Raw genomic sequence first — 19,598 nt, 5'->3', positions numbered from 1 at the left:
GTCATTCATAGCAATCGGCCTTTCAGACTTCGGCCGTACCCGACCAGGTAAGCCAATTTAGCTGTCCTTTGTCTGAGACTGAATGCAGTGTCCGATCTGGTATGACCAGTTAATCCTGTTACGTAATATAATTAAGTTGAAAGATATATGGTATAAGATGGACAAAGTAAATGCATGAGTTAATCTGACAACAATGACACATGTCGACTTTAAAGGAAAAGCTTCATAAATAGAACTTATCTAAATTGACACAAGTTCAGGAGAAACAATTTACACATATAGTTCCAGGATATTAATTATATTTATGTCACACGATGGTATTGATTGAATGAAAGTTTATAGGTTAAAATACGCCAAATAACGAATATAATGATATATTAAATCAAAGTTCAAATTTAGCACTTTTATCATAAAATTCTTTATGATAATTGTATGTGTGGCTACCCTTTTGAAGATACCTTCCGTTTCTTTTTTAACTGTGAAAATTATGTTGAACAGATAATTAAACTTTATCGTGAACTGAATGAAACATCCCCCTTACGTTGAATCTACTTCTTTTTGGAGATATAACAACTTCGGAACAAGAAAACAAAATGATATTCACGCATACTCTTTATCTTTATACGATTTATACATGACTCGAAAAGATCTTAATACCCCCACCCCTCAAAATCGACATCTGTATTAATACATGCACCTTACTAATACTAATAGATTGACAACACGAGTTTCAACGTACAAATATACGTATATATAAATATAATGAAGCCGTGTGTTTGGTCTTTCTCTGTGCGGACGGACTAGTGGAAACGGAGTGAACAGGAGGAAGATTTGATCAGAAGAAAGTTGTGAACAGCGAATATCATAACTAGTTCCGTTCGCATGGAGAAGGAACAACCACGTGGTCTGATATGTATTTTCTTAAATTTACTGTCTTGTTGCAGAACTTATCAAGTAATCTTAAAAGAATCGGACTCTATAACCCCCTCTTCCCTCTCCTCCCCCTCTCCCCCACCCCTCTCCCTATACCTGTATCTACATGTGCATGTTTATGTGTGTGCCCATGTGTGTGGTTGGGTGTGTGAACGTGTGGGTGTATGTATGTCAACTTATCAATAACAGGGAAAGGGCTTGATAGAAGTTGTACAACTTGTGCCCAATTCCATTGCTATGTAAAAAAGGCAAAACATATGTTTAAATCAAATGAAAGCATTTTAATCGCGGTTTTTCTGGTCATGCGTACACCGCCTACTAACATTAGTGGTAATAAGAACTTTGTAGTAGTATCTAAACGATTTAAATATTTATATTTTGGAACATGAGACTTCCCTTCAGTATCATTAAAAAAAAGTAACAGGTTTTTGGCTAATTAGTAACATATAATTTATTTTCCCGGAATCTTCAGACAAAACATACCAAAAGGAAAAGCAAGGAATAATGTGGCTTATTTTTTCAAATTTTAAAAATTGAAAATTAACGAACGAGAGTGACTCAACATGATAAAAACAGTCCGGTGTTGAAGACATTCTTTCAAAACTATTTGAATAGGTTAAGGTAACCAGGTTACTAATTGGTGTATACAAATCGCACAACTATGTATACAGCATGACGAACTCACCTTTTAGAATGGGGATGAGGTGGCTGAAGATCCCCACTATACCCCGCCGGTAGATGGCGCCTAACTTTATCTGTACGTAGCACACCGGTATACAAATCAGGATCAACAGCACGTAGTAGGCAATCAGAAACATCTCTGTAAAAAAAAATCGAGAACACCTGTTTTATTATACAACCAGGACCACATGCGTAATTATACAACCAGGAACACCTGTGTTATTATACAATCAGGAACACATGCGTAATTATACAACCAGGAACACCTGTGTTATTATACAATCGAGAACACCTGTGTAAATATACATTCAGGAACACATGCTTTATTATACAATCAGGAACACCTGTGTAATTATACAACCAGGAACACCTGTGTTATTATACAACCAGTAACACATGTGTAATTATACAATCAGAAACACATGTGTAATTATACAACCAGGAACACCTGTGTTATTATACAACCAGGCACACATGTGTAATTATACAACCAGGAAAACATGTGTTATTATACAACTAGGAACACATGTGTTATTATACAACCAGAAGCACATGTGTAATTATACAACCAGGAACACATGTGTTATTATACAACCAGGAACACATGTGCAATTATACAACCAGGAACACATGGGTTATTATACAACCAGGAACACATGTGTAATTATACAACCAGGAACAACTGTGTTATTATACAACCAGGAACACATGTGTAATTATACAACAAGGGACACATGCATAATTATACAACCAGGAACACATGTGCAATTATACAACCAGGAACACATGGGTTATTATACAACCAGGAACACATGTGTAATTATACAACCAGGAACAACTGTGTTATTATACAACCAGGAACACATGTGTAATTATACAACTAGGAACACATGTGTAATTATACAACCAGGAACAACTGTGTTATTATACAACCAGGAACACATGTGTAATTATACAACAAGGGACACATGCATAATTATACAACCAGGAACACATGTGCAATTATACAACCAGGAACACATGTGTAATTATATAACCAGGAACACATGCGTAACTATACAACCAGGAACACATGTGCAATTATACAACCAGGAACACATGGGTTATTATACAACCAGGAACACATGTGTAATTATACAACTAGGAACACATGTGTAATTATACAACCAGGAACACCTGTGTTATTATACATCCAGGAACACATGCGTAATTATACAACCAGAAACACATGTGTAAGTAAACAATCAAAAACACATGTGTAATAATACCAACAGAAACGCCTTTACATGTGTTATTATACAACCAGGAACACATGTGCAATTATACAACCAGGAACACATGTGTTATTATACAACCAGGAACACATGTGTAATTATACAACAAGGGACACATGCATAATTATACAACCAGGAACACATGTGCAATTATACAACCAGGAACACATGGGTTATTATACAACCAGGAACACATGTGTAATTATACAACAAGGGACACATGCATAATTATACAACCAGGAACACATGTGCAATTATACAACCAGGAACACATGGGTTATTATACAACCAGGAACACATGTGTAATTATACAACCAGGAACAACTGTGTTATTATACAACCAGGAACACATGTGTAATTATACAACCAGGAACACATGTGTAATTGTACAACCAGGAACACCTGTGTTATTATACAACCAGTAACATATGTGTAATTATACAATCAGAAACACATGTGTAATTATACAACCAGGAACACATGTGCAATTATACAACCAGGAACACATGGGTTATTATACAACCAGGAACACATGTGTAATTATACAACCAGGAAAACATGTGTTATTATACAACTAGGAACACATGTGTTATTATACAACCAGAAGCACATGTGTAATTATACAACCAGGAACACATGTGTAATTATACAACCAGGAACAACTGTGTTATTATACAACCAGGAACACATGTGTAATTATACAACCAGGAACACCTGTGTTATTATACAACCAGGAACACATGCGTAATTATACAACCAGAAACACATGTGTAAGTAAACAATCAAAAACACATGTGTAATAATACCAACAGAAACGCCTTTGTAATTATACAATCAGGAACACCTGTGTTATTATACAATCAAAAACACATGTGCAATTAAACAATCAAAACCACATGTGTAATTAAACAATCAAAACCACATGTGTAATTAAACAATCAAAAACACATGTGTAATTAAACAATCAAAAACACTTGTGTTATAATACCAACAGGAACGCCTTTGTAATTATACAACCAGGAACACATGTGTAATTATACAACCAGGAACACCTGTGTTATTATACAACCAGGAACACCTGTGTAATAATACAACCAGGGACACCTGTGTAATTATACAACCAGGAACACCTGTGTTATTATACAACCAGGAACACCTGTGTAATTATATAATCAGGAACACATGCGTAATTATACAACCAGGAACACATGTGTAAGTAAACAATCAAAAACACATGTGTAATAATACCAACAGAAACGCCTTTGTAATTATACAATCAGGAACACCTGTGTTATTATACAATCAAAAACACATGTGCAATTAAACAATCAAAACCACATGTGTAATTAAACAATCAAAACCACATGTGTAATTAAACAATCAAAAACACATGCGTAATTAAACAATCAAAAACACTTGTGTTATAATACCAACAGGAACGCCTTTGTAATTATATAATCAAAAACACCTGTGTTATTATACAATCAGGAACACATCGATAACAATGCAATTAATAACAGTATATGAAACATTGCCTTTCGGACGCAGCTAGGAAACGTACCCCATTCTAGGCATATAATGCCCAATTACACAGTTTCATATTGGCGACTTAAAGGTTCCTTTCTCATATTAACGGTTTCTTTCTCATATTAACGGTCTATGTCCCATATCAATGGTCTCTGTCGCATGTTAACGGTTTCTGTTTCATATTAACGGTTCCTATCTCATATTAACTGTTTCTGTTTCATATTAACGGTTCCTGTCTCATATTTACGGTATCTGTCTTATATTAACGATCTCTGGCCCATATAAACGGTTCCTTTATCATAAAAACGATTCCTGTCTCATATTTACGGTCTTTGTCCAATAAGAACGGTTCCTTTATCATATTTACGATTCCTGTCTCATATCAACGGTCTTTGTCCAATAAAAACGGTTCCTTTATCATATTTACGGTTCCTGTTTCATATTAACGGTCTCTGACCCATATAAACGCTCTCTGTCCAATATTAAAGGTCTCTGTCACAAATTAACGGTTTCTGTCTCGTATCAACGGTATCTGGCCCATATAAATGGTTCCTTTACCACATTAACGGTTCCTGTCTCGTATTAACGGTTTCTGTTTCATATTAACGATTCCTTTGTCATATTAACGGTTCCTATCTCATATTAACGGTTCCTGTCTCATATTAACGGTTCCTGTCTCATATTAACGGTATCTGTCTTATATTAACGATCTCTGGCCCATATAAACGGTTCCTTTATCATTAAAACGATTCCTGTCTCATATTAACGGTCTTTGTCCAATAAAAACGGTTCCTTTATCATATTCACGGTTCCTGTTTCATATTAACGGTCTCTGGCCCATATAAACGCTCTCTGTCCAATATTAAAGGTCTCTGTCACAAATTAACGGTTTCTGTCTCGTATCAACGGTATCTGGCCCATATAAATGGTTCATTTACCACATTAACGGTTCCTGTCTCGTATCAAAGGCCTCTGGTCCATATAAACGGTTCTTTTCTCATACTAACAGTATCGATAATTACGGTTACTGTTTCATATTAACGGTTGCTAGAACATCTTACTGATTCCTGTTACGCCCTGGTTCTAACAGTACTATGTACAGAAGGTTTAATATTGTACACCGGAAACCACACTGCGCACATGACGGTAAGTCGTCTTTTCATTCTGTCTAGTGGGATATTTAAAGTATAGAGGAGTAAAAAAATCACAAAAATCGGTTTTTAACAACTGAGCACGCGCTTGTTGAATCATAAATGTAATGTCTCACAGAATGGTTAATATCGACCCAGCCTCCGTAGCACTCCACATATCACGTATTGATGTGGCTGCAAATTAGGCCTCAATTCAATCTCTACTGCTTCATCAATAAGTCATCGTTTTGCCTCGGCAAAGCATGAAAATGATTAATTGACTCGAAGAAAATACTCCACATAACCTTCGGAGATAATTGGCGTTAGAGTCATATAGGTTTAAGCGAAGTTTTTATATATTCAGACCGGTATCAAGACTAATTTGCTACATGCATATTGCATGCAGCCTGCTTGGTCTTCATATTAAATATAGATGGCGTTAAATAACTGGCACGAATGTTAAAAACTCGTACACAATATGCTAAATTAATAGTTATTAGTAATCTGGAAAAAAAATCCTAATAATTGCGATATCAAAATGTCTGTATCTTCAGTGCAGAGGGTATTCAAGGAACAGCCAAAAGTCATCAAATGTTTGCCTCTTACGATGATCTCGTGTTATGCGCAGCTGAAGGAGGAGCGTCAGATAAGCATTGATTTCATTGCATTTATAGACATATGGACGCTATTTGGCTGGCTTCCCCTGGAACAATGAAATAAAATCTACCACTGTAAAAAGGAAATACAATCTACCACTGGAACAGGAAACTACGTTTTACGACGGAAACAAGGAAATACGATCTGCAAATGAAAAAAGCAAATACCTCCTACCTTTGGAACAAGAAAATAAGATCTATACCATTGGAACAAAGAAAAAAGGTCTATACCATTGGAACAAGGAAATAAGATCCATACCATTGGAACAAGGCAATAAGATATATACCATTGGAACAAGGAAGTAAGATCTATACCATTGGAACAAGGAAATAAGATCTACCACTTAAACAAGGAAATACTACCTACCACTTAAACAAGGAAATACTACCTACCACTTAAACAAGGAAAACGATCTATCATTGAAATAAGGTTATACGGTCTACTACTGAAACTAGCAAATACGATCTACCATAAGTAAATATGATATATACCACTGGATAAAGGAAATACAACCTATACCATTGGAACAAGGAAATACCATCTATACCATTGGAATAAGCAAATACGATCTACCATAAGTAAATACCATCTATACCATTGGAATAAGTAAATACGATATATACCACTGGAACAAGGAAATAAATCTACCATTGGAACAAGGAAATACGATCTATATACCAGTGGAACAAGGAAATACGATCTATATACCACTGGAACAAGGAAATACGATCTATACTACTGGAACAAGGAAATACGATCTATATACCACTGGAACAAGGAAATACGATCTATATACCACTGGAACAAGGAAATACGATCTATACCACTGGAAAAAGGAAATACGATCTATATACCACTGGAACAAGGAAATACGATCTATACCACTGGAACAAGGAAATAAGATCTACCATTGGAATAAGTAAATACGATATATACCACTGTAACAAGGAAATACGATCTACCACTGGAACAAGGAAATACGATCTATATACCACTGGAACAAGGAAATACGATCTATATACCACTGGAACAAGGAAATACGATCTATACCACTGGAACAAGGAAATGCCATCTATATACCACTGGAACAAGGAAATACGATCTATATACCACTGGAACAAGGAAATACGATCTACATACCACTGGAAAAAGGAAATACGATCTATATACCACTTGAACAAGGAAATACGATCTATACTACTGGAACAAGGAAATACGATCTATACCACCGGAACAAGGAAATACGATCTATATACCACTGGAACAAGGAAATACGATCTATACCACTGGAACAAGGAAATACGATATTTATACCACATGGAACAAGGAAATACGACCTATATACCACTGGAACAAGGAAATACGATCTATACCACTGGAACAAGGAAATACGATCTATATACCACTGGAACAAGGAAATACGATTTATACCACTGGAACAAGGAAATACCATCTATACCACTGGAACAAGGAAATACGATCTATATACCACTGGAACAAGGAAAAATGATCTACATACCACTGGAAAAAGGAAATACGATCTATATACCACTGGAACAATGAAAAATGATCTACATACCACTGGCAAAAGGAAATACGATCTATACTACTGGAACAAGGAAATACGTTCTATATACCACTGGAACAATGAAAAATGATCTACATACCACTGGAAAAAGGAAATACGATATATAACACTGGAACAAGGAAATACGTTCTATATACCACTGGAAAAAGGAAATACGTTCTATATACCACTGGAATAAGGAAATACCATCTATACCGCTGGAACAAGGAAATACGCTCTATATACCACTGGAATAAGGAAATACGATCTATATACCACTGGAACAAGGAAATTCGATCTATATACCACTGGAACAAGAATAGTGTTTCACCAGTTGGACAATGCAGTGCGATTATCGTCGGAACGACCTCTTGTACAAGGAAACTCGACCTACTGCAGAAAAGACAAAATATCATACTATATTTAAGTAAATTTTATTAAATACTTTACCGCACGAGCATAAATTAAAGGGTCTGAACATTTTTACTCTTGGTGTAAGTAGGAGGGATTCGGGTGTAAGCGTGAATTGTATGAGATATTGGAGACAGCTCTGTTATCGAAAAGCCCCGCTTGTATGTGATGTAGTGAAACCATATTAATGACATATTTACATCGTTATTTTAGTTTAAAAATGTAACTTAGAAGTTCCTAGAGCAGAGGGAGAGACGAAACGTTCGCTAGAATGTATCGATTGAGAACCAGCACAGCACTCCATTTTGACGGTGTGTCTGTTCCGTAGTTGTCCCTACCAGTATATCAATGGCATTACATGCCCTTCAAACGTCCCCGAGGAGTAATCTTCAGCACGATAAGCGACACCTCACAATAGGTGGCTACACCAAATTGGATATACATCGTGTAGTCTTTAGTTTATAGCTTAAATCGGAGAAGGACTGATCATCTAAAACTCAAATCAGAGAAGACATTTTCCGTAACACCGTAAACATTCGTGACAGGCATCAGAAAACGAGATAATGACTATGTTCGAAAATCGAAAAAGTAAAACAGCTATTGAAATTTTTCTCTGCAAGAATATATATGGATTTCAGACTCATTGAACCAGGCCTATAACGTTTACATCGGTTTCCGGTGGTAATGGATGGTAAATCTTCGTATTTCCCTCACGGGGAGCTAATAATTGATATAGCATGTGTGCACCGACTATTGTAAGGCATGCTGTGCTGCTGCAAATAGTTCCTTCATCTTTCGAAAGTGTTCCTTCATTTGAGAAGTATTGGCAAACCGATATAAAAAGGCAGAACGAAAGCCATGAAATATTGAACGAGAAGACGACGCAGTAATGGTTTCGTTTTGCAATGCACTTAGCTTTTGTTCCGTGTTTGAAGCAGCGTAGAGTAGGAATAGGGAACGACCTTAAAATCATTGTTATTGATCGGGAAAAGTGAATTTAAAAATAATTTCAATACGTAGACCAGTGTAAAGAAACGGATACGGTTTAAAAAGCACGAGTCAACCAACAATGTTATACCGTAGTTTGCTGTCCTGTTTTTGAGACCTCTACGAAGGGCAACACGACAACGAGTGACATCTCCCTTCAGTCGTAGTAACAGAGGTCATCATCCTCTGTCAGTAACACAGAGGTCAACAACTTCCTCTGTCAGTACCACAGAGGTCAACATCTTCCTATGTCAGTACCACAGAGGTCAACATCTTCCTCTGTCAGAACCAGAGGTCAACATCTTCCTGTGTCAGTATCACAGAGGTCAACATCTTCCTGTGTCAGTACCACAGAGGTCAACAACTTCCTGTGTCAGAACCACAGAGGTCAACAACTTCCTGTGTCAGTACCACAGAGGTCAAAAACTTCCTCTGTCTGTACCACAGAGGTCAAAAACTTCCTCTGTCTGTACCACAGAGGTCAACATCATCCTCTGTCAGTACCACAGAGGTCAACATCTTCCTCTGTCAGTACCACAGAGGTCAAAAACTTCCTCTGTCAGTACGTACCACAGAAGTCAACATCCTCCTGTGCCAGTACCACAGAGGTCAACAACTTCTCTGTCTATACCACAGAGGTCAACATCTTTCTGTGTCAGTACCACAGAGGTATAACACTTCCTCTGTCTGTACCACAGATGTCAACAACTACCTCTGTCAGTACCACAGAGGTCAACATCTTCCTGTGTCTGTACCACAGAGGTCAACACCTTCCTGTGTCAGTACCACAGAGGTCATCCTCCTCTGTCAGAACCGAACCACAGAGGTCAACAACTTCCTATGCTAGTACCACAGAGGTCAACATCTTCCTCTGTCAGTACCACAGAGCTCAACATCTTCCTCTGTCAGTAACACAGTGGTAAACATCTTTCTATGTCACTACCACGGAGGTCAAAATCTACCTCCGTCAGTACAACGGAGGTCAACATCTTCCTCTGTCAGAACCACAGAGGTCAACATCTTCCTGTGTCTGTACCACAGAGGTCAACACCTTCCTGTGTCAGTACCACAGAGGTCAACATCTTCCTCGTTCAGTACCACAGAGGTCATCCTCCTCTGTCAGAACCACAGAGGTCAACAACTGCCTATACTAGTACCACAGAGGTCAACATCTTCCTCTGTCAGTACCACAGAGCTCAACATCCTCCTCTGTCAGTACCGCAGAGGTCAAAAACTTCCTATGTCAGTACCACGGAGGTCAACATCTTCCCCGTTCAGTACCACAGTGGTCAAAATCTTCCTCCGTCAGTACAACGGAGGTCAACATCTTCCTCTGTCAGTACGTACCACAGAAGTCAACATCCTCCTGTCTCAGTACCACAGAGGCCATACTCCTCTGTCAGAACCACAGCGGTCAACAACTGCCTACACTAGTACCACAGAGGTCATACTCCTCTGTCAGAACCACAGCGGTCAACAACTGCCTATCCTAGTACCACAGAGGTCAAAAACTTCCTGTGTCAGTACCACAGAGGTCAACATCTTCCTCGTTCAGTAACACAGTGGTCAACCTCTTTCTATGTCAGTACCACAGAGGTCAAAATCTACCTCTGTCAGTACAACAGAGGTCAACAACTTCCTGTGTCAGAACCAGTGGTCAACATCCTCCTGTATCAGTACCACAGTGGTCAAAAACTTCCTGTGTCAGTACCACAGAGGTTAACATCCTCCTGTATCAGTACCACAGAGGTCAAAAACTTCCTGTGTCAGTACCACAGAGGTTAACATCCTCCTGTATCACTACCACAGAGGTCAAAAACTTCCTGTGTCAGTACCACAGAGGTCAACATCTTCCTGTATCAGTACCACAGAGGTCAACATCTTCCTCTGTCAGTACCACAGAGGTCATCATCCTCCTGTGTCAGTTCCACAGAGGTCAACATCTTCCTATGTCAGTACTACAGAGGTCAACAACTTCCTGTGTCAGAACCACAGTGGTCAAAAACTTCCTCTATCAATGCCATAGAGATTTCTTTCTTCTTCGGTTCGTTTTACAGCCATATGTGGTCAGGCCGATGTGGCTTGAGATGCCTCATCAACAGAACTTGGTTGTTTGGAAGACATTAAACATTAAAAAATAACAACCATTCATATGTAAGAGATCTTCTACACGTGCATACTGAAATAGAAAGTGCTAACAGAAGAGCTAATAGAAGAGCTAACAGTCATCTAACATTCCAGTAATTAAGTCGTCACTAAGACTGGCAGCTCTTAACCAGTTCCGCCTTACAAGTCATCTGCTACAAATAGGGACGTGTTATGGCGCGGTTACAGCTCATCAGGTCCACGACGTCATCGGAGAGGTTGAAATATAGCCCGTATCCCAATATTGGCAACACAACAACGTGACAGACGCAAATAACCAATAGACACGAAGACATAATCAAAATTAATGCAGCCAAGCTCGTAGAAATCTAGTCTATTAATTCGTCCAATAATAACTGATGTCTTTTGAGTATCATGATATTAATGGCGGAATCAACACTGTGTGCTAACGACAAACTCGTTTGAATATAAATACAATAATTAAGAATTTATCCATTTCTGACTGAGCACATGCCTTAACTTGTAGGAGAGTGGAGACAATGGAGAACCCATGGTAATTTTTCAAATATTACTCTAAATAAAACGAGGTAGACACGTTAACGTCTCGTCATGTCACCGTCACAAACCACGAGACTGGCTTTTGACACCATATCGCACGCTTACTAGATTTTGTTGTTTGACAATATGGGTTCTTGCAAATGTTATTTTCTTCACCCTAAAATAAATCACCCTGCAATGTTTACACGTGACAGAAGTCGTAATCTTGTTTTCAGGAACAGCAAAGCTCAGTTAGATGCCGTGTGATGCGACCAAACGCATCGGGTTTGTACATTTCGTTAGAACGCTGGTGCCGTGGGGACCCTCTGTCAGCCGTGTGTACACATCTCTAACACCAATTTATGGCCCTGTGTATCGATTGAAGACCCTTTATCTGACATGGATTTCGTTGCTTCCCCTCTCTTACACCTCCCCACGCGATTATCGATCGGCGTAATGTACAAATCGTTGCTCTTGCCAATAAAATTCCCTCCCGAAATGCATCCCAGTATGGCGATCGATGCCAAGTAGTAAAATGTAGTATTTGGCGCAATGTCAAGGAGTATCATCAAACAAAACTAGTTCAACAAATTAAAAAAGCTACAAATCACACATACTTGAAGCAGCAAGGAAAACGAAATTCAAAAAAGATTTGTATCTCTCAAAAATTATTGAGAAAGCTGCTTCACCTTCAAGGCAAAAGAAGTAAATAAAAATATGAGAGCGACCATGGCGGTACTGAAGTAGTGAGTTTCGAGTAACAAGGGAGATAAACAACAATAACCAGGCTCACAGCGCGTAGACAGACTCACTACGGTCATCTTAAATGTATACCTGAAGGAGATCAGCACACATAAAAAGGTGATCAAACCTCTCTGAAACGCAATTCCTTGCAAACTTTTGCATCCGAGTGACAACATCCAGATTATCAATACCGCATATGAAAGATGAACAGTGCTACCCCATTTCTATCCCAGTTTACACGAAAGATAAATCCCGGACCGGAGGACAGAATCCGGATACAAATACTCGTCCGTATAAACGGAGTAAAACTACCACTCTCCCTCCATATGTATTATTACAATTCCTTTCCACTTCTTAACGACGGCATATCCTTTACTAATTCCCCCTAAAATCGTCCAGAATACTGCACATAGTATATCGATCTATTATCGACCACCTCGGTATCACTGGATGTGACTCTCATATTATGACGTCACTTTTCTTTAATACTTCAAAGGTCTCTGAGACTGTTCATGCGTTCTTCACTAAAACTGGCTGTCCGGAACCCCCAAACTCTTTCCATTCATTTGTTTGATAAACCGCCATATAGTTGCCAATGTCAGAATGACCTTGTCCGTTACTAGTGTAACCTTGCATGTTGTGACATTTAATCTATATAATCTCGTACATGGTTTTTCATATACCCACCTAATTTACATACTGTTGCGTTCTGAGAGGCTGTTTTCTGGAGCCAACAATGTTTATCGGTTTTTAGAGTAAGCAATAAGCTAAGCAGGATATCTTGATATAAAAAAAGTACAGATTCAATATCGGGAGAAAATAAACTTGACTTTCTGGCTGTAGGGCTAAAAGAGACGATTATTAAACTGTTAATGACTTTCCATGATGTGTGCTTGCCTTCCATTGTACCGTTAATGAAAATGTCAAACGTAAAACTCATATACAGATCTAAACCCATCCATGTGGTATGGAGGGGACACGTAGACATCAGACCCCGAGGTGAGAGCTGTAGACACACAACTCTTTTTCTAAGAATACTTCATGCCAACAATCAGTCAATAGGTTCATGACCGAGTTTCTGCCAGGAACGCTTTACGTGGACGGTTCACGTGCAGCTTAACGCTTGTATATGATGCAAAATCAATATTTCTTTCCCTCCCCACGTTATTCCTCCGGAACTTACAAGCCGTTTTCAGAATTACATAGTCTGATGGGGTATCACGCTGTCGTGTACAGGTAAGAACATTTCAGTAGGATTGCACTTTAAGCCATCGAGTGACCAATTCATCGAAGGACACCGTTGTCATATGACATGAGCTGTCGCAAAACGTAGAGTCCAATCAATCAATCATTAAATCAATCAATCAATCGATCGATTGTGTTTTGCATTTCAATTTAATCTTGCAATATACGTAAAAGTTTGAAAATTAAGACGTATATGTGACAACCTTGTTATCAGGGTGTTGAGTTGACGACATTAAAATTATTAGGATAGTTCATATTACCAGACTGGGCACCTGGTGGTCGGTGGACTGATTGGCGGGAAACACTTTTACCAATCAAACTGATGGTTATATCCTGTTAATCAAATTGTCACGTGGTTAAGACGTTCGAGACATTTCTGACACTAATACTTAGGCCGTGAGGTAAACATGCGAGACTGTGATTGTAAGTGGCTGATTATAAATGATTAATTCCCCTCGGAGCCAGACGGACATCGGGTCCGCTGAATCATCTCATGAATACCGAACAGATGATTTACCGCGAGGCACAACAAACGACAACCAAGATAATTCAACATTAGACGTATTCCCAATTCTTGTCATACACTGGCGACATCCATGTAAACACTGGACTAGCCGCTAGAGGGGGGACGTCATTTCCGATGTGTGCCTCACCGAGAACAGCATCCTCGCAAAATAAACATCATTCAACATCTTAAGGATTATGGGCATACACGTGCCTCCTATTATATCTTGTGAATGTGATTGACTAATACAGTATAATGAGATACACACTTAGACTTCGATCTTCACTTCACATCATGCCCCAACTAATATTTACAACCGGAAGTGTCATGATTACGTTGACAATATTTCTAGCACCCGAACATATTCTTGCCACCAATTAATTTAAGTCGGGATGATTGTGCCATGAAAACTATCAGAAATAGTCAACAGTAGATTAATTCAGTCTACTGTTGAAAAATAGGTCAACGTTTGGTGATAAATGAGTCGGCTCATCATTATAGTTATCTCCCTAAGTCGACATGAATAACGGAATATGTCACCTTGATTACTTTAGACGTCTTAATGAGCGTGCTAAAAATATGAGGATAGTTTTAGTGACATTATTGTCACGATTTCAATTAATTGGATATACCGATAGGTCTGAGATACTCGGATACTTGTGACATAGGGAATAATTAAAAGTTTTCCTGAAAAAGTCGGTGAAATGTATCCAGTATGTAAAAATGACCTAATAAATGGAAATGTGAGACAAACTGATGAGGAGTTGTACGGTGACAGGAACGCCTCTGGTATCATATCTCGGTAATCGCAGTCCCAAGACGAGATAACGGTTTAACAAGGCCACAGAAGCATGAGTCATACTGGTCGATAGTGTAGGTACTGTCATCGCAAAACAATCACCATTGCGGGCAGATCAATATACAAATGTGTTTTGGTCGTGCCGTGGCACGATCGAGTAAACTGGACAAGTACATGTGATCCTCTAGGGGGGATTGGTACAGGTGATTCCCCACGGGGGGACTTATACAGATGAACCTAAAAGAAGCTTGAACATGTGAACCCCCACAGGGACCTGTACAGGCGCACGGGGACTTGTACAGGCGCACGGGGACTTGTACAGGCGCAAGGGGACCTGTACAGGAGCACGGAGACATGTACAGGCTCACGGGGACTTGTACATATGAACATACACGGGAACTTACATGAACTTACATGGGGATTTGTAGAGGTTAACCTATACGGGGGAATTTGTAGATGTGAACCTACACGGGGACTACTACATTGAAACTTACACGGTGGCTTATACATGTGAACTTACACGGTGACTTATACATGTGAACTTACACGGGGACTTGTACATGTGAACTTACACGGGGACTTGTACATGTGAACTTACACGGGGACTTGTACATGTGAACTTACATGGGGACTTGTACATGTGAACTTACATGGGGACTTGTACATGTGAACTTACATGGGGACTTGTACATGTGAACTTACATGGGGACTTGTACATGTGAACTTACATGGGGACTTGTACATGTGAACTTACATGGGGACTTGTACATGTGAACTTACATGGGGACTTGTACATGTGAACTTACATGGGGACTTGTACATGTGAACTTACATGGGGACTTGTACATGTGAACTTACATGGGGACTTGTACATGTGAACTTACATGGGGACTTGTACATGTGAACTTACATGGGGACTTGTACATGTGAACTTACATGGGGACTTGTACATGTGAACTTACATGGGGACTTGTACATGTGAACTTACATGGGGACTTGTACATGTGAACTTACATGGGGACTTGTACATGTGAACTTACATGGGGACTTGTACATGTGAACTTACATGGGGACTTGTACATGTGAACTTACATGGGGACTTGTACATGTGAACTTACATGGGGACTTGTACATGTGAACTTACATGGGGACTTGTACATGTGAACTTACATGGGGACTTGTACATGTGAACTTACATGGGGACTTGTACATGTGAACTTACATGGGGACTTGTACATGTGAACTTACATGGGGACTTGTACATGTGAACTTACATGGGGACTTGTACATGTGAACTTACATGGGGACTTGTACATGTGAACTTACATGGGGACTTGTACATGTGAACTTACATGGGGACTTGTACATGTGAACTTACATGGGGACTTGTACATGTGAACTTACATGGGGACTTGTACATGTGAACTTACATGGGGACTTGTACATGTGAACTTACATGGGGACTTGTACATGTGAACTTACATGGGGACTTGTACATGTGAACTTACATGGGGACTTGTACATGTGAACTTACATGGGGACTTGTACATGTGAACTTACATGGGGACTTGTACATGTGAACTTACATGGGGACTTGTACATGTGAACTTACATGGGGACTTGTACATGTGAACTTACATGGGGACTTGTACATGTGAACTTACATGGGGACTTGTACATGTGAACTTACATGGGGACTTGTACATGTGAACTTACATGGGGACTTGTACATGTGAACTTACATGGGGACTTGTACATGTGAACTTACATGGGGACTTGTACATGTGAACTTACATGGGGACTTGTACATGTGAACTTACATGGGGACTTGTACATGTGAACTTACATGGGGACTTGTACATGTGAACTTACATGGGGACTTGTACATGTGAACTTACATGGGGACTTGTACATGTGAACTTACATGGGGACTTGTACATGTGAACTTACATGGGGACTTGTACATGTGAACTTACATGGGGACTTGTACATGTGAACTTACATGGGGACTTGTACATGTGAACTTACATGGGGACTTGTACATGTGAACTTACATGGGGACTTGTACATGTGAACTTACATGGGGACTTGTACATGTGAACTTACATGGGGACTTGTACATGTGAACTTACATGGGGACTTGTACATGTGAACTTACATGGGGACTTGTACATGTGAACTTACATGGGGACTTGTACATGTGAACTTACATGGGGACTTGTACATGTGAACTTACATGGGGACTTGTACATGTGAACTTACATGGGGACTTGTACATGTGAACTTACATGGGGACTTGTACATGTGAACTTACATGGGGACTTGTACATGTGAACTTACATGGGGACTTGTACATGTGAACTTACATGGGGACTTGTACATGTGAACTTACATGGGGACTTGTACATGTGAACTTACATGGGGACTTGTACATGTGAACTTACATGGGGACTTGTACATGTGAACTTACATGGGGACTTGTACATGTGAACTTACATGGGGACTTGTACATGTGAACTTACATGGGGACTTGTACATGTGAACTTACATGGGGACTTGTACATGTGAACTTACATGGGGACTTGTACATGTGAACTTACATGGGGACTTGTACATGTGAACTTACATGGGGACTTGTACATGTGAACTTACATGGGGACTTGTACATGTGAACTTACATGGGGACTTGTACATGTGAACTTACATGGGGACTTGTACATGTGAACTTACATGGGGACTTGTACATGTGAACTTACATGGGGACTTGTACATGTGAACTTACATGGGGACTTGTACATGTGAACTTACATGGGGACTTGTACATGTGAACTTACATGGGGACTTGTACATGTGAACTTACATGGGGACTTGTACATGTGAACTTACATGGGGACTTGTACATGTGAACTTACATGGGGACTTGTACATGTGAACTTACATGGGGACTTGTACATGTGAACTTACATGGGGACTTGTACATGTGAACTTACATGGGGACTTGTACATGTGAACTTACATGGGGACTTGTACATGTGAACTTACACGGGGACTTGTACATGTGAACTTACATGGGGACTTGTACATGTGAACTTACACGGGGACTTGTACATGTGAACTTACATGGGGACTTGTACATGTGAACTTACACGGGGACTTGTACATGTGAACTTACATGGGGACTTGTACATGTGAACTTACACGGGGACTTGTACATGTGAACTTACATGGGGACTTGTACATGTGAACTTACACGGGGACTTGTACATGTGAACTTACATGGGGACTTGTACATGTGAACTTACACGGGGACTTGTACATGTGAACTTACATGGGGACTTGTACATGTGAACTTACACGGGGACTTGTACATGTGAACTTACATGGGGACTTGTACATGTGAACTTACACGGGGACTTGTACATGTGAACTTACATGGGGACTTGTACATGTGAACTTACACGGGGACTTGTACATGTGAACTTACATGGGGACTTGTACATGTGAACTTACATGGGGACTTGTACATGTGAACTTACATGGGGACGTGTACATGTGAACTTACACGGGGGACGTGTACATATGAACATACACGGGGACTTATACATGTGCACTTACACGGGGACTTGTACATGTGAACTTACATGGGGACGTGTACATGTGAACTTACATAGGGACGTGCACATGTGAACTTACATGGGGACTTGTACATATGAACATACACGGGGACTTGTACAGGTGAAGATACACGGGGGACTTGTACAGATGAACATTCACGGGGACTTGTACAGATGAACATACACGGGGACTTGTACAGATGAACATACACGGGGACTTGTACAGTAGAATCTACACGGGGGACTTATACAGATGAACATACACGGGGACTTGTACAGATGAACATACACGTGGACTTATACAGAAGAACATGCACGGGGACTTGTACATATGAACATACACGGGGACTTGTACAGGTGAACATACACGGGTGACTTGTACAGATGAACATTCACGGGGACTTGTACAGATGAACATACATGGGGACTTGTACAGTAGAATCTACACGGGGGACTTGTACAGATGAACATACACGGGGACTTGTACAGATGAACACACATGGGGACTTGTACAGTAGAATCTACACGGGGGACTTGTACAGATGAACATGCACGGGGACTTGTACATATGAACATACTCGGGGACTTGTACAGGTGAACATTCACAGGGACTTGTACAGATGAACATACACGGGGACTTGTACAGATGAACATACACGGGGACTTGTACATATGAACATACACGTGGACTTGTACAGATGAACATACACGTGGACTTGTACAGATGAACATACACGTGGACTTGTACAGATAAACATACACGGGGACTTGTACAGATGAACATCCACGTGAACTTGTACAGATGAACATACACGGGGACTTGTTCAGATGAACATACACGGGGACTTGTACAGATGAACATACACGTGGACTTGTACAGA

The 19,598-nt window shown here is 39.7% G+C and overlaps 1 protein-coding gene across 1 annotated transcript in view; it reads right to left on the bottom strand.

The window, feature by feature from the left end:
• Positions 1–19,598, bottom strand: part of LOC110464344 (sodium- and chloride-dependent transporter XTRP3-like) — a 45,739-nt gene that overhangs the window by 24,139 nt on the left and 2,002 nt on the right. The window contains exon 2 of the mRNA XM_021519527.1: positions 1,619–1,753. Coding sequence (XP_021375202.1) covers positions 1,619–1,753 — 135 coding nt within the window. The remainder of the gene's footprint in view (positions 1–1,618; positions 1,754–19,598) is intronic.

The sequence above is a fragment of the Mizuhopecten yessoensis genome, unplaced genomic scaffold (genome assembly GCF_002113885.1).
Source record: "Mizuhopecten yessoensis strain PY_sf001 unplaced genomic scaffold, ASM211388v2 scaffold1539, whole genome shotgun sequence".
NCBI classification, from domain to species: Eukaryota; Metazoa; Mollusca; class Bivalvia; order Pectinida; family Pectinidae; genus Mizuhopecten; species Mizuhopecten yessoensis.
Note: the sequence above shows the minus strand (reverse complement) of the source record. Positions and strands in the feature narration are given on the sequence as shown.